At 37.8% G+C, this 14,078-nt stretch overlaps 4 protein-coding genes across 6 annotated transcripts; 2 read left to right on the top strand and 2 right to left on the bottom strand.

Moving 5' to 3' along the window:
• Positions 1 to 36: 36 nt before the first annotated feature.
• Positions 37 to 3,518, bottom strand: LOC108854085 (uncharacterized protein At2g33490). Of its 3 annotated transcripts, none has more exons than XM_018627587.2 (11): positions 3,139 to 3,518; positions 2,757 to 2,829; positions 2,605 to 2,676; positions 2,467 to 2,528; positions 2,317 to 2,385; positions 2,206 to 2,234; positions 1,901 to 2,102; positions 1,540 to 1,791; positions 1,408 to 1,461; positions 466 to 1,324; positions 37 to 322 (listed from the first exon to the last, which is right to left on the bottom strand). In XM_018627587.2, exons 1-11 carry the CDS (start codon positions 3,253 to 3,255, stop codon positions 315 to 317), a joined length of 1,797 nt encoding a protein of 598 aa, XP_018483089.2. In that variant the 5' UTR covers positions 3,256 to 3,518; the 3' UTR covers positions 37 to 314. The 3 variants fall into 3 exon arrangements, with proteins under 3 accessions (XP_018483089.2, XP_018483088.2, XP_056864833.1); XM_018627586.2 differs by having other exon boundaries at positions 37 to 303; XM_057008853.1 differs by having other exon boundaries at positions 37 to 303; positions 2,317 to 2,380; positions 3,139 to 3,206.
• A 326-nt stretch (positions 3,519 to 3,844) lies between these two features.
• On the top strand, positions 3,845 to 5,725 carry LOC108852196 (F-box/FBD/LRR-repeat protein At3g26920-like). Its single transcript, XM_018625700.2, has 4 exons — positions 3,845 to 3,987; positions 4,087 to 4,942; positions 5,030 to 5,158; positions 5,255 to 5,725. The coding sequence occupies exons 1-4, from the start codon at positions 3,971 to 3,973 to the stop codon at positions 5,537 to 5,539; spliced, it is 1,287 nt and encodes a 428-aa protein (XP_018481202.2). The 5' UTR covers positions 3,845 to 3,970; the 3' UTR covers positions 5,540 to 5,725.
• A 31-nt stretch (positions 5,726 to 5,756) lies between these two features.
• LOC108835574 (F-box/FBD/LRR-repeat protein At3g26920-like) lies at positions 5,757 to 6,888 on the top strand. The gene is made up of 2 exons (XM_057008855.1): positions 5,757 to 5,886; positions 6,018 to 6,888. Exons 1-2 carry the CDS (start codon positions 5,876 to 5,878, stop codon positions 6,646 to 6,648), a joined length of 642 nt encoding a protein of 213 aa, XP_056864835.1. The 5' UTR covers positions 5,757 to 5,875; the 3' UTR covers positions 6,649 to 6,888.
• Positions 6,889 to 12,438: 5,550 nt separating this feature from the next.
• Positions 12,439 to 13,435, bottom strand: LOC108837553 (uncharacterized). The gene has a single exon (XM_018610588.2). The coding sequence runs from the start codon at positions 13,433 to 13,435 to the stop codon at positions 12,470 to 12,472; it is 966 nt and encodes a 321-aa protein (XP_018466090.1). The 3' UTR covers positions 12,439 to 12,469.
• Positions 13,436 to 14,078: the final 643 nt, after the last annotated feature.

Raw genomic sequence — 14,078 nt, 5'->3', positions numbered from 1 at the left:
ATATTTTCCGGATTTTTAAATTAAAATAAATTTAAATGTATGCGTTACGCTTGTGCTGCTTTTTATTATATTAACCTCAAACCACAGTAGTATAGTAGATAAAAATGAAAAGGTGATAAAGAAAGAACAGAGGCTTCAGATTTACAATGGAAAAGGGGCAAAAAAACAAAAAATTTGAGAATATGAAATTAACCAACTAAAGAATTTTACATATACTGACTAGTAGTATATTCACTTATGCTGATCTCTGATTCTCGTTTTGGGTCAAACCGTAGCTTCATCGTTCTATCAACTCTCCTACTCCTGCAAAATAATTAATAACCTATGGAGGTTTCAATAAACCCACAGCAAGTAAATACACTTGTGATAAATTATGCACTTCAAATATGTAAATTTTTTTTTTGTAAACGCAGAAATGACGTTTGAAACAATGAAAAACGTAAATATTTTTATGTTGCGTATTACCTCTGATTTGACTGGTCTGAGCAACTCCAGTGGACTCAAGCGGCCGAGACAGGCTCATTGGTGTTAACGGTGGGGATGAAACTCTATCTTCGTTCCTTCCAACCGCTCGTTGAGCAACGGCTCTATGGTTATTATTTGAAGGTATAGAGTAGCTTCGAGGAATGACCAATGGAGGAACTGGAAGTGGCGATGCCACAATGTTGGTGGTGGCTGAAGGAGGAGCAAGAGTAAAAGTTTTGTTTCTTTCTTGGTTCAATCCGGTTAAAGGTAAAGGCGCCGAGTGACCAACAAGAACAGGGGATTTGGCTCGTCTTGGCGGTGGTGCAAAGTGGCCCGGCGGTCTCGGAAGCTCGTGAAGCTCGTTACACCTCGGGGAAGAAGAAGAAGCAGGAGGAGGAGGTGAAGCTGTAGGGGAGGCTCTCGGGGAATGAGACTGGGGTACAGGAGGAGGAGGAGTCGGCAGATGACGAAACGTGTCTGTGGCGGTGGTGACAGGTTTTGATGATGAGGGTTTGATCGGTCCGGAAAATGCGTATCTTACAGCTGCTGCTTGCTGTTGTTGTTGTTGATGATGCTTGTCTGTTGTAGAAGGGCGAGGGAGGCGTACGTAGATGCTGTTGTTTTCCACATCCTTTCCGCTTTTAATCGGTTCTAACGGAGATGAATGCCATATGTTTCCGGAGCTGTGGTTTGCTGGTCTCGGGTTTAAAGCCGGTTTTGAGTACCTTGAATCGCTTGGCGTGGGTAACACGTAAGCGTTGGAAGATGGATTCGTCTTTGTTTTCTTTTCCGGGAACAACGGAGCTGAATAGCTGGTCATCTTGTGAGGGTGGTATTCTTCTCTATGATCAGCGTTTACCTAGAGTTAACCAATGAAACTATAACAGTTGAAGCAAGTTTGGTTACAAAAAATGGTTAACGAGATAGGAAGAAAAGACATACCGCTGAAGTTCTTGTTACAGAAGGACGAGGAAAGGAGAGGTCCGTATCGTCTATCTGGAGGAAAACAAGAGAGTATATAAAGATCATTCCGCAGAGTCATGTACCTCGTCATTTTCAAAATTACTAACTTACATTCATTGAACCCCATGTTGGAGAGATAGAAGCAGCTTCTACCCTCTGCTCATTTTCTTTGTACGCAAAACTGACTTCTCCTTCTTTGTTTATGTATTGGCCATCATCATCATCATCATCATCATCTTCACTATCTTCCACTTCGTTCTCATGAACAGAGAGATCACAGTCAATGTGTTGTTTCTCTGCAGAAACTCTTACGTGACGCTCTACTGCATCGAGAGATTTCATTCCAGTGTAGAACAGACGCATCTAAAATAATCATAAAGAACAAAAAAAAAAAGTCAAGAACACATAAGAAGAAGACAAATATTCCATGACAAATGCAATATAAATAAGAAGTTGTGTTTGATCTCTTTACCTGAGCAGTGTGGTGACGGACTGCTTGCGTGAGGAGACTACGAGCTTGTCCTTCCTTGAGAGATTTCAATCGAAAAATGCACATTGTTGCTTCTTCATGAAACTCATTGTAAGCAGGTCGAGACTCTGCAGAAATATGCCTCTCTCCTTTACTGCTTTTAGCCCTTCCTTTATCTTTCACAACCGCCATCTCAAACACATTTCTGAGTAAGTTTAACAGAATAATAGAAAATGTTCAAAACAGAGTTTATCAAATGCAAAATCAAAAAAACCTTCACTAGTGAGAAAAAACAAAAAAAAACAAACCTCTTCTCGTCGCATTGTTGTTTCATATCCTGCCCATTTTTTTTATAAAGAGAAAAGGATGAGTGAAACAAGTAAAGGCACAAGAAGTAGCAAACAATGGTATATATATACCTCAACAGTTCTGAGGTCACTGAGAAGTGATTCTGATGGGGATGTAATCGTCTTGAATATATGACTACGCTGAAGAGTAAAAACAGAAAACAAAAAAGTAAGTTTTCAGAGTCAAGAACAGAGATTTGTGTGTTGCAATGAACAACTTACATATGTGTCAAGAAGTTTCTGAAGATCAAACTGAACTTTACCCAACATAAACAAGATTCTACCTACAAAAGAAACCAATGTTACAGTACAGCATAGGGAAGTATAATTTGTACAATAAGGACAGTCTTAAGCGCTTACTGCTTTCCTCGTCGTTATGAGGCGCAATTTGCTCCAAACAAGAACCCATCTCTCCCAATGACTCAGAGAACTCTAAAAAAAATTGCCATAGAGTGTGAGACCATTTTTTTTATGTTCATAAAAAAACGTATGAAAATGGATGTTTGTTTTACCATAAGCACTATTTGCCGTTACAGCAGCAGCAGCGAGTAGTCTATCGTAGCAGTCTCTCATATCTTGCATATCCTGAGACATCACAAGAGAATGTATCTGAGAGCTTAGATAGTGTTTCTTCCATTAAATAACCACTCATGGGAACTATACTAGGGTTTCCTACCAACTCGAAAGTTTCTAAATCTGTTTTCACTCCTAAACCAGAAACAAAAAAAAAGTTTCTAAATTTAGTCTTCACTCGATCAAACAAGGAACTTTTTTTACTCTTTCAAAAATTAACTATCAACAGCATATAAACCCTAGTAAAAATCTCCATGATTCCTCAAAACCCACATTAAAAATTACGACGACTTTTTTTTTTTTTTTTTTTTGAAAAGTTACCTTCCCGGCTCTAGCGAGTTCGTCAACCAGTGCCGTAGCAACGAGCTCTCCTTTCTCCTTGGCATCGACCTTATGCGATGTTAGTTTCCTTAACCTCCCAATCGAAGCTTTCATCATAATCACCCCCACACTTTAAAATCAACCGTAATTATCAAAATACAGACTGTTCTTCTTCCTCCTCAAACTCGGGATCGAAAAATCTCTAAACAAGTGAAACGATTCAGAGACAGAATCGGAGAAACAAAGGAAGAGTGAGATTCAAGTATCGTACGGATGTGTTCAACCAACATTCAAGGAAGGCAGACAAAAGAAAAGGTTTTTGGTCAAAAAACAACAGATCGAAACAGAGAGACGGAGACGGAACCCAGAACGATCCAACGGCGGGTATCTCTCGTGGCGAATTTATACGAGAGAAATAGGACGACACGTGGCGAGATCGTAACGGATAAAAGAGTGGAACGGGGGAAGAAGAGTCAAAAGTCAAAGATGGATGACAGGGAAAGAAAGCGATTCTCATTATTTGGGTTTGACCGCCAGTGAGATGGTCAAACACCTCTTGTCTTATTTTGACAAGTTTGATTTAATTGTTTCTTTCGATTCAGACAAGGTATTTAATACGATTGTTAGATTTATTAAATACTATATCTGGATTTTAATTTAAACTACAAAAACCGGGATACAAAACCGAACAGAATGATGTTTCAATTGTTATCCGGTTTGTACTGGTTTACTTATAAGAAACGACAGTGGATCATCATAATCCCCCACCGTCTCCGTCTCCGCTTTTTGAAACCCTAATGTTGGCGGAATAACGCTGAACTTTTCTCTGCGAATGGATTTAGAACGACGGTATGTTTCTTCTATGTGTGCTTACTTCTATGGTTTCTTAATTATATTAGCTCTGAACCAACACATCGTGATTCCTTTTGTTGTTTGGTTTTTTCACAGTCCATGCTTGAGAAATGGAGACATGATCAGTGAGCTTCCGGATGCTCTGCTCCTGCAGATACTGTCTCTCATTCCGACAAAAGATGCCGTAGCCACTAGTGTCTTGTCTAAACGATGGCGGTCTCTTTGTAAGATGATGCCGAGTCTCACGTTCTGTTCCAGTGGCTACGATCTAGAGAGGTTTTCAGATAACGTCTGCAGGTTTATGCTTTCGCATCAGGCTCCGTTTCTTCAGAGTTTACATCTCGAGATGGATTTTGAAAAGGATTCCACTAGGGATATCGGAGTACTGCTTGGGATTGCGTTTGGACGCAATGTGCGTGAGTTGGGGCTCGAAGTTTACTCTGATGAGCCGTATAGGTTTCCTACAAGCTTGTTAAACTGCGGGACACTTGAGACCTTGAAACTCGGTCCTCGTGTCCTTTTAGAAGTCCCGTTTCCGGTTTGTCTCGAGGCCCTTCGAACTCTAAGCCTTTTTGATATGACCTACAAGGACGAGGGGTCTATTATTAACCTTTTATCTGGCTGTTCTAGTCTTGAAAATCTGGAGGTTATGATGTATTCACCTTATAAGGTGAAGACTTTCACTGTTGTTGTGCCATCCTTGCAGAGTCTAACACTTATTTCTGACAATGAAGATTTCATGGATTATGTGGTATATGTGATCAATGCTCCTCATTTGAAATATCTAACCCTTCAAGGGTTAACAGAAGATGACTCTTGTGTGATTGAGAATACTCCTGAGCTGGTGGAGGCGAATATTATTGATGTGCCCGGTGTTATCTATGAGAAAATTCTTGGATCTCTCACTTCAGTCAAAAGCCTTTCTCTGAAGATTACATCACCCTTGAAGCTGGTAATGTTTAAATTGCAATTTCATTTTGAGTTTCTTGTTATTTATTAAATTGTATGTGTACTAAATTACTGCCTCATGTATGTGTAGAGTAAGTTTGATAGAATCTTCAACCAGCTGGTGTGTTTGGAGATACATACATATGAACCAGAGTGGTGGAATCTATTGATGCTCATGCTCCATAGCTCTCCGAATTTGCAAGTCCTCAAGCTCTTTAGTGTAAGCATTATTTACAAGTATTCATATTTCTCCAACTGATCAGTTTCAGGTTTTTAAAGATGTATACACGTTGTGTCTCTCCCTTGTTGTGTTTAGGAATGGTTTAGGAACCCATATCGTCTCACCTATAAGAGATGGAGTCAACCGATATATGTTGCTGAATGTTTGGTGAACCGTCTGGAGACATTAGTTTGGAAAAATTACGAAGGGGAAATAGAAGATGATAGAGAGGTGGCTCAATACATGCTAAGGAATGCAAGTCGTTTGAAAACGGCAACCTTCTCCAAATTTGACATTCAACCGGAGAAGAGACTTGGATGGTTAAAGGATCTGGAGAGTGTGGTCAGGGCTTCCAACGCATGCCGGGTTGTGTTCAAATAAACTGATCTAAGTCCTTCAAACTGACTACATTATTCCGTTTATAAGGGTATTTGTATTGTTTTTCAGATGTTGATTTATGTATATGTTTAATATTTTTTACTGCTTTTAAAATAAATCATCATATTTATGTAAAACTAAATAAATACAGAAAATCTAAAATATGAAAATCAAACCGGGTTACGTGAATAGTCACGGTTTCTGGGAATACAAAACCGAACCCAAGGATGTTTCAATTTTTATACGGTATGTACTTGTTTAACTTATAAAACACGCCAATGGATCATCATATCTGGAAACCCTAGCCGTATAATACTGAACTTTTCTCTCCCAACGAAGATGAATGGATGGTATGTTTCTTCTATGTATTTCTCTTTTTTTTCTATGTCTGCTTATTTTTGTGAACCGTTCTATGGTTTTGCTTAAACTGCAAACTGCAAACCAACTCGTGATTCCTTTTTGTTGTTTGAATTTTGCCTAGTCGAACTTTGAGTAACAGAGACATGATCGGTGAGCTGCCGGACGCTCTGCTTCTGCAGATTTTGTCTTCAATTCCGACTAAAGATGCCGTAGCCACTAGTGTTCTGTCGAAACGATGGCGGTTTCTTTGTAAGATGACGCCGACTCTCAGGTTCTATTACGGTGACCGTGGCACCAAAGATATCGTGAGGTTTTCAGATAATGTCTGTAGGTGTTTCCTTTCACATCAGACTCCTGTTCTTCAGAGTTTGCATCTCAAGATGACTTTCGGAATTGATGACCCCACAGTTGATGTTGGAGTACTGCTTGGGATTGCGTTTGGACGGCATGTGCGTGAGTTGGAATTCCAAGTTTGCTGTCTTGATGAGCCGTATAGGTTTCCTACAAGCTTGTTCAACTGTGGGACTCGGACACTCGAGACCTTGAAGCTCGGTCCTTATGTCTTTGTAGACGTCCCATTTCCGGTGTGTCTCAAGGCCCTTAGAACTCTACGCCTTTACAAAGTGAGCTTCAAAGACGCTGCATCCGTTGTTAACCTTCTATCTGGCTGTTCTAGTCTTGAAAATCTGGAGGTTAAGATGTATTCGCATCCTGATGTGGAGAGTTTCACTATTACTGTCCCTTCCTTGTAGAGTCTAACACTTATTTTTGACAATGAAGATTTTGTAGATATTTTGGTATATGTGATCAATGCTCCTCATTTGAAATATCTTAGACTTCAAGGGTTAACCGAACGTGACTCTTGTCTGATTGAGAATACACCTGTGCTGGTGGAGGCAAATATTACTGATGTGTCTAGTGTAGTCTATGAGAAAATTCTTGGATCTCTCACTTCAGTCAAACGCCTTTCTTTGAAGATTCCATCACCTTTGAAGCTGGTAAGGTTTTTTTTCTTCTTTTTGTAGTTTCATTTGAGTTCCTTGATGTTATTACATATAGTTTGTGTACTAAATAGTGCCTCGTGTATGTATATATATAAAGTAAATTTCCTACTGATAGAATCTTCAACCAGCTGGTGAATTTGGAGCTACATGCATATGACCATGAGTGGTGGAATCTATTTCTTCTCATGCTCGATAGTTCTCCTAATCTGCAAGGCCTCAAGCTCATTGGTGTAAGTATTATTACAAGATTTCATCTTACGTGAAATTTTCATACTGGTCGGTTTCGGGGTTTTAATGATATATACACACTGTGTCTCTCCCTTGTTTGGTTTAGGAATGGTTTAGGAAGCGAGATCGTCCCCCCTATAAGAGATGGAGTCAACCGAGATATGTTCCTGAATGTTTGGTGAACCGTCTCGAGACATTAGTTTGGAAAAATTACAAAGGGGAAATAGAAGATGAGAGACAGGTGGCCCAGTACATCCTAAGGAATGCAAGTCGTTTGGAAACGGCAACCTTCTCCAAAACAGACATTCATCCGAAGCAGAGACTCGAGAGGTTAAAGGAACTGGAGAGTGTGGTCTGGGCTTCGAACTCATGCCAGCTTGTTTTCAAATAAATTGTGATGTCACATGGGAGTCCTACAATCTTACTATAATACTCGGTTTATTACGATTTTCAGATTTGAGTTATATTTTTTTTTTTTTTTTTTTTAGTTATAGTTTGGCGCCGTGTTTAACTGTTTGAGAATTATACACATGACTAGATGATAGCCTGAGTGAGTTTTCTAAACTATGATGTATTTAAATATATTATAAACAATATTTATTTTGCTATCGATAATTTTTTTTACTTTTGATTAACACTTCACGTTCAGATATCATTTGATTTGATTTCATTCTATATAGTTCGGATATTTACAGATTTAGTTCGGTTTAGATCTTTGTGGATTCGGTTTGAGTTTTGATAACTCATTTAATTTTTTTTAAAAATTAATGTTCATGTATACTTTTAATTTCTAAAAATCTAAAAATCAAAAAAATAATCATAACACATAACATATAAATTTGAATAGTGTATACCAAAATACTTAAAATTAGCATAAACATTAGTTTAACTTAAATATTTGGATAGAAACCAATCGTTTAAGTATTTTTGGTATTTTGAGTATTTTTTAGCTATTTTACACATATACATTATTTATATATATTTTCAAGTATTTTGGACAACTTCAAAACATTTTATATATTTTGTATATTCTTTTTGATATTAAGTTTAAAAATAATAAATATACAAATCTGGTTAGAATATACTTAGACATCCGAAATATTTTGTTTCAGATCGGATACATAATGTTTATCTTTAGTTTCTTTAGTTTTGGGCCTTATTTGGGCTTATAATATATTGTAATAGTTAAAGTTTGTTCTGTTTAAAAACAAGTGCCCATTGGGTTTTCCAAGTAATGGAAAGGTTGACAAAAAAAATATTCAAAGAGTGTTATAAAAAGACTTATAAATTTTATATGTATCGGAAATTTTATAGAAAGAAATTTTATACCCGTAGGAAAAAGATAACACTGATATATGATAAATAAACGAGAGAGAGTTTCTTATAGAAAAGAGGAAGAGAGGTGTGTTTACAATCGAACGAATTCGTTCGTTTATATAGAGAGTAAAAAGGAAAAGTTACTGTGCGTGCATAGTGACGTGGGCTCCACATAATAAATATTTATTTCATTTGTCAAAGTTACGGTGCGTATATTTTTGACATTGCTTCTTCTTCTTATGTTTATAACACTCCCCCTTGGAGACCAGTGTCACTATCATCTTTTGCTCAACGTCTTTGTTGCCTCGTTAAAAACCTTTCTAGGAAAACCCAATGGGAAAAACCATAGTAAGGTAAAAAGAGTACAACCACGTAAGCTCCCCCTCGAATGAGCAGTCATAGATCCTTCTGATGACGCATTCCAATATTATGAACATGTTTTCTGAACACCGAGGTAGGAAGTGATTTAGTGAAGAGGTCAGCTGCATTGTCGCATGATCGAACGTATCTTACTTCAATCTCTTTCTTCTTCTCGAGTTCTTGGGTGTATGAGAAGAACTTCGGGTGTATATGTTTTGTTCTATCGCTTTTGATATATCCTTCCTTCGTTTGAGCAACACATGCCGCATTATCTTCGTATAGAATAGTTGGCTCCGTATTTTCGTCAATTCCGCTGCTTGAACAGATATGTCGACTTATTGATCTTAGCCATACACATTCTCTACTTGCTTCATGGAGTGCGATGATCTCAGCATGATTTGAAGAAGTGGCTACAAGCGTTTGTTTCTGAGAACGCCAAGATATAGCAGTGCCTCCGATCGTGAAAACGTATCCTGTTTGTGATCGGGCTTTGTGTGGATCTGAAAGATATCCTGCATCTGCAAAACCAACCATTGGATCTTTTGAATCTTTAGAGTAAAATAAGCCCAAATCAATGGTCCCTTGAAGGTAACGAAATATATGCTTAATTCCATTCCAATGTCTCCTTGTGGGAGATGAGCTGAATCTTGCCAAAAGATTAACAGCGAATGATATATCAGGCCGTGTACAATTTGCAAGATACATCAGCGCCCCGATTGCACTTAGATATGGTACTTCTGGACCAAGTACCTCTTCATTTTCCTGAGATGATCGGAATGGATCACTTTCAATATTAAGTGATCTAACAATCATTGGAGTGCTAAGAGGAGTTGATTTATCCATGTTAAAGCGTTTCAACACTCTTCTAGTGTATGTGGATTGATGCACAAATATACCATTTTGATAATGCTCTATTTGTAGGCCAAGACAATACTGTGTCTGTCCGAGATCTTTCATCTCAAATTCTCCTTTGAGATAGTCTGATGCCTTTTGTATTTCCTTCTGAGTTCCAATAATATTTAGATCATCAACATATACCGCGATTATCACAAATCCGGATTTTGTTTTCTTGATAAAAACACATGGACATATGGGATCATTTACATATCCTTCTTTTGTTAAATGCTCACTGAGACGATTATACCACATACGTCCAGATTGTTTTAACCCATATAATGATCTTTGCAATTTTATTGCACATAACTCTTTCGGTTTGGAACTTAATGCTTCTGGCATTTTAAATCCATCAGGAACTTTCATGTAGATATCAGTATCTAATGACCCGTATAGATAGGATGTAACAACATCCATAAGACGCATCTCAAGATTCTTATCAGCAGCTAGACTCATCAGGAATCTAAAGGTGATTGCATCCATAACAGGGGAATATGTTTCCTCATAATCTATTCCCGGTCTTTGAGAAAAACCTTGGGCGACAAGACGAGCTTTGTATCTCGTGATCTCATTTTTCTCATTTCGTTTTCGAACGAAAACCCATTTGTACCCAACAGGTCTCACATCTACAGGTGTGAGTACAATAGATCCAAATACTTCTCGTTTATTAAGCGAATCAAGTTCGGTTTGTATTGCATCTTGACACAATATATGAGAAAGCATCATCAACATCATCTTTTTCATTTCTGTTCCATATCTTCTTATTATGGATGTAGTTGATAGAAATCTCATGATTTCTTTCTGACTCAGGATGCTCTACTTTTTCAGTATTCTCATCGTTTGTTTCTTCCAAAATACTTTCTGCTATTTTGGGTGTATCAGTCACCTCGATATCCTTTTGTTTTCTAGAATTTTTATTCTTAGAACCAGCAGGTCTACCTCGCTTCAAGCGTGTTTTAGACTCACGTGTATCATTTTCTTTTCCTTGATCATTTGGTATTTTGATACAAGCAGGAGCATTTGCAGCTGGTATATGAGATTTAGTTACCGTCTTGGTATCCGCAAATGCATCAGGTAGCTGATTTGCTATACTCTGTAAATGCATGATTCGTCGAACTTCTAGTTCTGACTCCTTAGTAGGAGGATCAAGATATAACAACGAAGGTACACTCCATTTGATATCATTTTCTACATTTTTGTTTTCTCCCCCTAAAACTGGGAATACTTTCTCATCAAAATGACAATCGGCAAAACGTGCCGTAAAGACATCACCAGTCTGTGGTTCTAGGTATCGTATAATTGATGGAGAATCACAACCAACATATATTCCCAACCTTCTTTGTGGTCCCATCTTTGTACGTTGTGGTGGTGCTACAGGCACATATACCGCACAACCAAAAACTCTAAAATGGGAAATGTTTGGTTCTCGATCAAATGCTAACTGTAATGGAGAATACTTATGGTATGCACTTGGTCTTATCCGAATAAGTGCTTCTGCATGCAAAATAGCATGTCCCCATATAGAGGTTGGAAGTTTTGATCTCATGATCAATGGTCTTGCAATCAATTGCAGGCGTTTAATCAATGACTCGGCCAAACCATTTTGAGTATGAACATGAGCCACAGAATGTTCAACTTCAATCCCCGTTACCATACAGTAATCATTGAATGCTTGGGATGTGAATTCACCAGCGTTGTCTAATCTAACTCTTTTAATAGTGTAATCGGGAAACTGTGCTCGCAGTTTGATTATCTGAGTTAGAAATCTCGCAAATGCCACATTTCGAGATGATAATAGACAGACATGTGACCATCTACTGGATGCGTCAATTAATACCATAAAATAGTGGAATGGTCCACAAGGTGGATGTATGGGTCCACATATATCTCCTTGAATTCTTTCAAGGAACTTTGGTGATTCTGTATTGATTTTGGTTGGCGACGGTCTTACGATCAGTTTACCAAGAGAACATGCAACACATGTCATTTTATTCCCTTGAGAAATTTCCTGGATTTTCAGTGAATGACCATGTGAGCTCTCTATGATTCTACGCATCATTGAGGTGCCTGGGTGGCCGAGCCGGTCATGCCATATTGTGAAATCTTCTGGATTTTCTTTTATTACAAGATTGGATTCGATTGCATCTATGTAGGTATGATGCAATCCCGAAGGGAGTTTGGGAAACTTTTCCAATATATGTCTTTTGCCATATTTCTCAGAAGTTACATACATGTACTTCCTTCCATCCTCAGTTGCAGACTGAGTATCATATCCATGACGATAGATATCTTTGAAACTCAACAAATTCCTTTTAGAACTCGGAGAGTATAAGGCATTTTTTATGGATAATCTTGTTCCATTTGGCAATGTAAAGTTAGCTTTACCAGCACCTTCAATCAAGTCTGCAGGACCTGATATTGTATTGACAATAATTTTTGTCGATTTTAAATCAGAGAAATATCTCTTTTGTTTCAAAATAGTGTGTGTTGTTCCACTATCTGGTATACATATTTCTCGAATCCGTTTCTTGGATTTTGTTCCACTGGCATTCTGATCCATTTCTGTAATAGTCATAAACATCAATAAAAAGAGAAACATGAAATTCATTCATATAATAATCATATCAGAAAACATACAATAATTATACATTAAAGTGACGTTAAACCATCATTATTCGTTTAAGACAGGAAATGTAATAATTATACATGACAGTACTGAAGATTATTTAGTAGTCTTATTATAAGCACTTCAGTTCTCTTCAGGAGGAATCTAGTCCAGCTCATTTGCGAAATCAGAGGCATCGAGGTACGATGTCCCCTCAAAATTTTCTGTGAGATTCACCTCCTTAGCTTTGCCTTTCGTGGACTCTTGATATAACTTACAGAGATGTGGAGGAGTACGACAGGTACGAGACCAATGTCCCTTACATCCACATCTGTAACATACACTCTCACGCTTCTGGGTGGTATCTTCTTGAGTTTCTTTGCCCTTAGGACCTTGTTCGGATCTAATCCATTTGTTAGATCCCTTCCATTTGGGATTGTAAGTTTTTCCACGTTTGCTGTTGAAATGGCGACCACGACCACGACCCCGACTGGTTTGGGTTCTTCTCTCTGAGTTTTCTATCACCGTAGCATTCACTTCAGGGAATGCTTTGGCTCCCGTAGGTCGGGAATTATGGTTTTTGATCAGAAGCTCATTGTTCTTTTCAGCCAACATGAGCGCAACCATCAATTCAGAAAATCTCGTGTACCCGCATTTTCTGTAAATTTCAGGTAGGAAGTGAAGCTGTTTGTGGAAAGTGTTGTATGTCTTATTCATCATTTCTGCTTCAGAGACAGGGTTACCGCAATACTTCAGGAGTGAAACTATCCTCTGGACAGCGGAATTGTATTCCTCAACCTTTTGAAAATCCTGAAACCTCAGATTTTTCCACTCTTCTAGAGCGTGAGGGAGGTTGACTTCCTTTTGGTTATCGAACCTTTCTTTTAAAGCTTGCCACAGTTCAGCTGGGTCTTCTATGCTCGCATAGTCATGCGTAACATTCTCATCGAGGTGTTTTTTCAGGAAAATTATCGCTTCAGCCTTATGCTCAGGCGGCGATTTGTTACCGATTACAATCGTCTCGGTTAACTTTTTCATTATCAGATAGGGTTTCACGTTTGTGACCCATCCGACATAGTTTTCGCCAGTTATTTTGAGAGCCGGAAACTGAAGATGCTCGATTCTTGCCATTTGTATTTCTAAAAACAAGTATAATAAATTTTATTAGAATTTCATAATATTTAGAATGAACCGTTTATATTAATCATGCAAGCAATTACAAAGAGAAACAATGCATAGAAAAGTAAACCGATATTCATTGTAAATTCTCCCGGAGCAAATTCTCCAACGAATAAACCGTGAATAGAAACACAAATTAGAATTGCAACTAAAATCAAAAACGCGCGGATCATCTTTCTTGAGAGAGAAAAATGAGAGAAAATTATTTGAAAATATTTGGGAGAAGATGAATAATTTTTGATGAAGAAAATGAGTGAAGTATGAGTGTATTTATAGATGTAAAATTACTGTTCATAGCCGTTTGAAAAAGGTAAAAATTTGAATTTTTTCTTTGTGACCGTTGGGGTTAAATCGTTGAATCGAAAACCAGTCTGAAAATATCGTAATAATCAGTCAATCAATTTCAGTAAATTTCACAATATTTTTATATAGGTGAGCAAACATCACGATATAATAAACAGATAAATATCAATCGCATTATGGTGATAAATAAATTTTCATATTAGTATTAAATAAATTTTGTGGCGGCACAGCCAAGCCAAATAATTATGGTGTAATTAACAATAAAGGTTTATTAACGAGGCGACATACCGCC

The sequence above is a fragment of the Raphanus sativus genome, chromosome 4 (assembly GCF_000801105.2).
Source record: "Raphanus sativus cultivar WK10039 chromosome 4, ASM80110v3, whole genome shotgun sequence".
Lineage (NCBI taxonomy): Eukaryota > Viridiplantae > Streptophyta > Magnoliopsida > Brassicales > Brassicaceae > Raphanus > Raphanus sativus.
The sequence above is the reverse complement of the archived record's forward strand: the minus strand, read 5'-3'. Positions and strand labels throughout refer to the sequence as shown.

Coding starts and splice junctions, on each gene's coding strand:
- LOC108854085 (XM_018627586.2), bottom strand. CDS start 3,255: ATGATGAAAGCTTCGATTGGGAGGTTAAGGAAACTAACATCGCATAAG. Junction 2,103..2,205: donor CAACAATGCGACGAGAAGAG/GTTTGTTTTTTT, acceptor AAACTTACTCAG/AAATGTGTTTGAGATGGCGG. Junction 1,325..1,407: donor CTGTAACAAGAACTTCAGCG/GTATGTCTTTTC, acceptor GGTTAACTCTAG/GTAAACGCTGATCATAGAGA.
- LOC108852196 (XM_018625700.2), top strand. Junction 4,943..5,029: donor TTACATCACCCTTGAAGCTG/GTAATGTTTAAA, acceptor ATGTATGTGTAG/AGTAAGTTTGATAGAATCTT. Junction 5,159..5,254: donor AAGTCCTCAAGCTCTTTAGT/GTAAGCATTATT, acceptor TGTTGTGTTTAG/GAATGGTTTAGGAACCCATA.
- LOC108837553 (XM_018610588.2), bottom strand. CDS start 13,435: ATGGCAAGAATCGAGCATCTTCAGTTTCCGGCTCTCAAAATAACTGGC.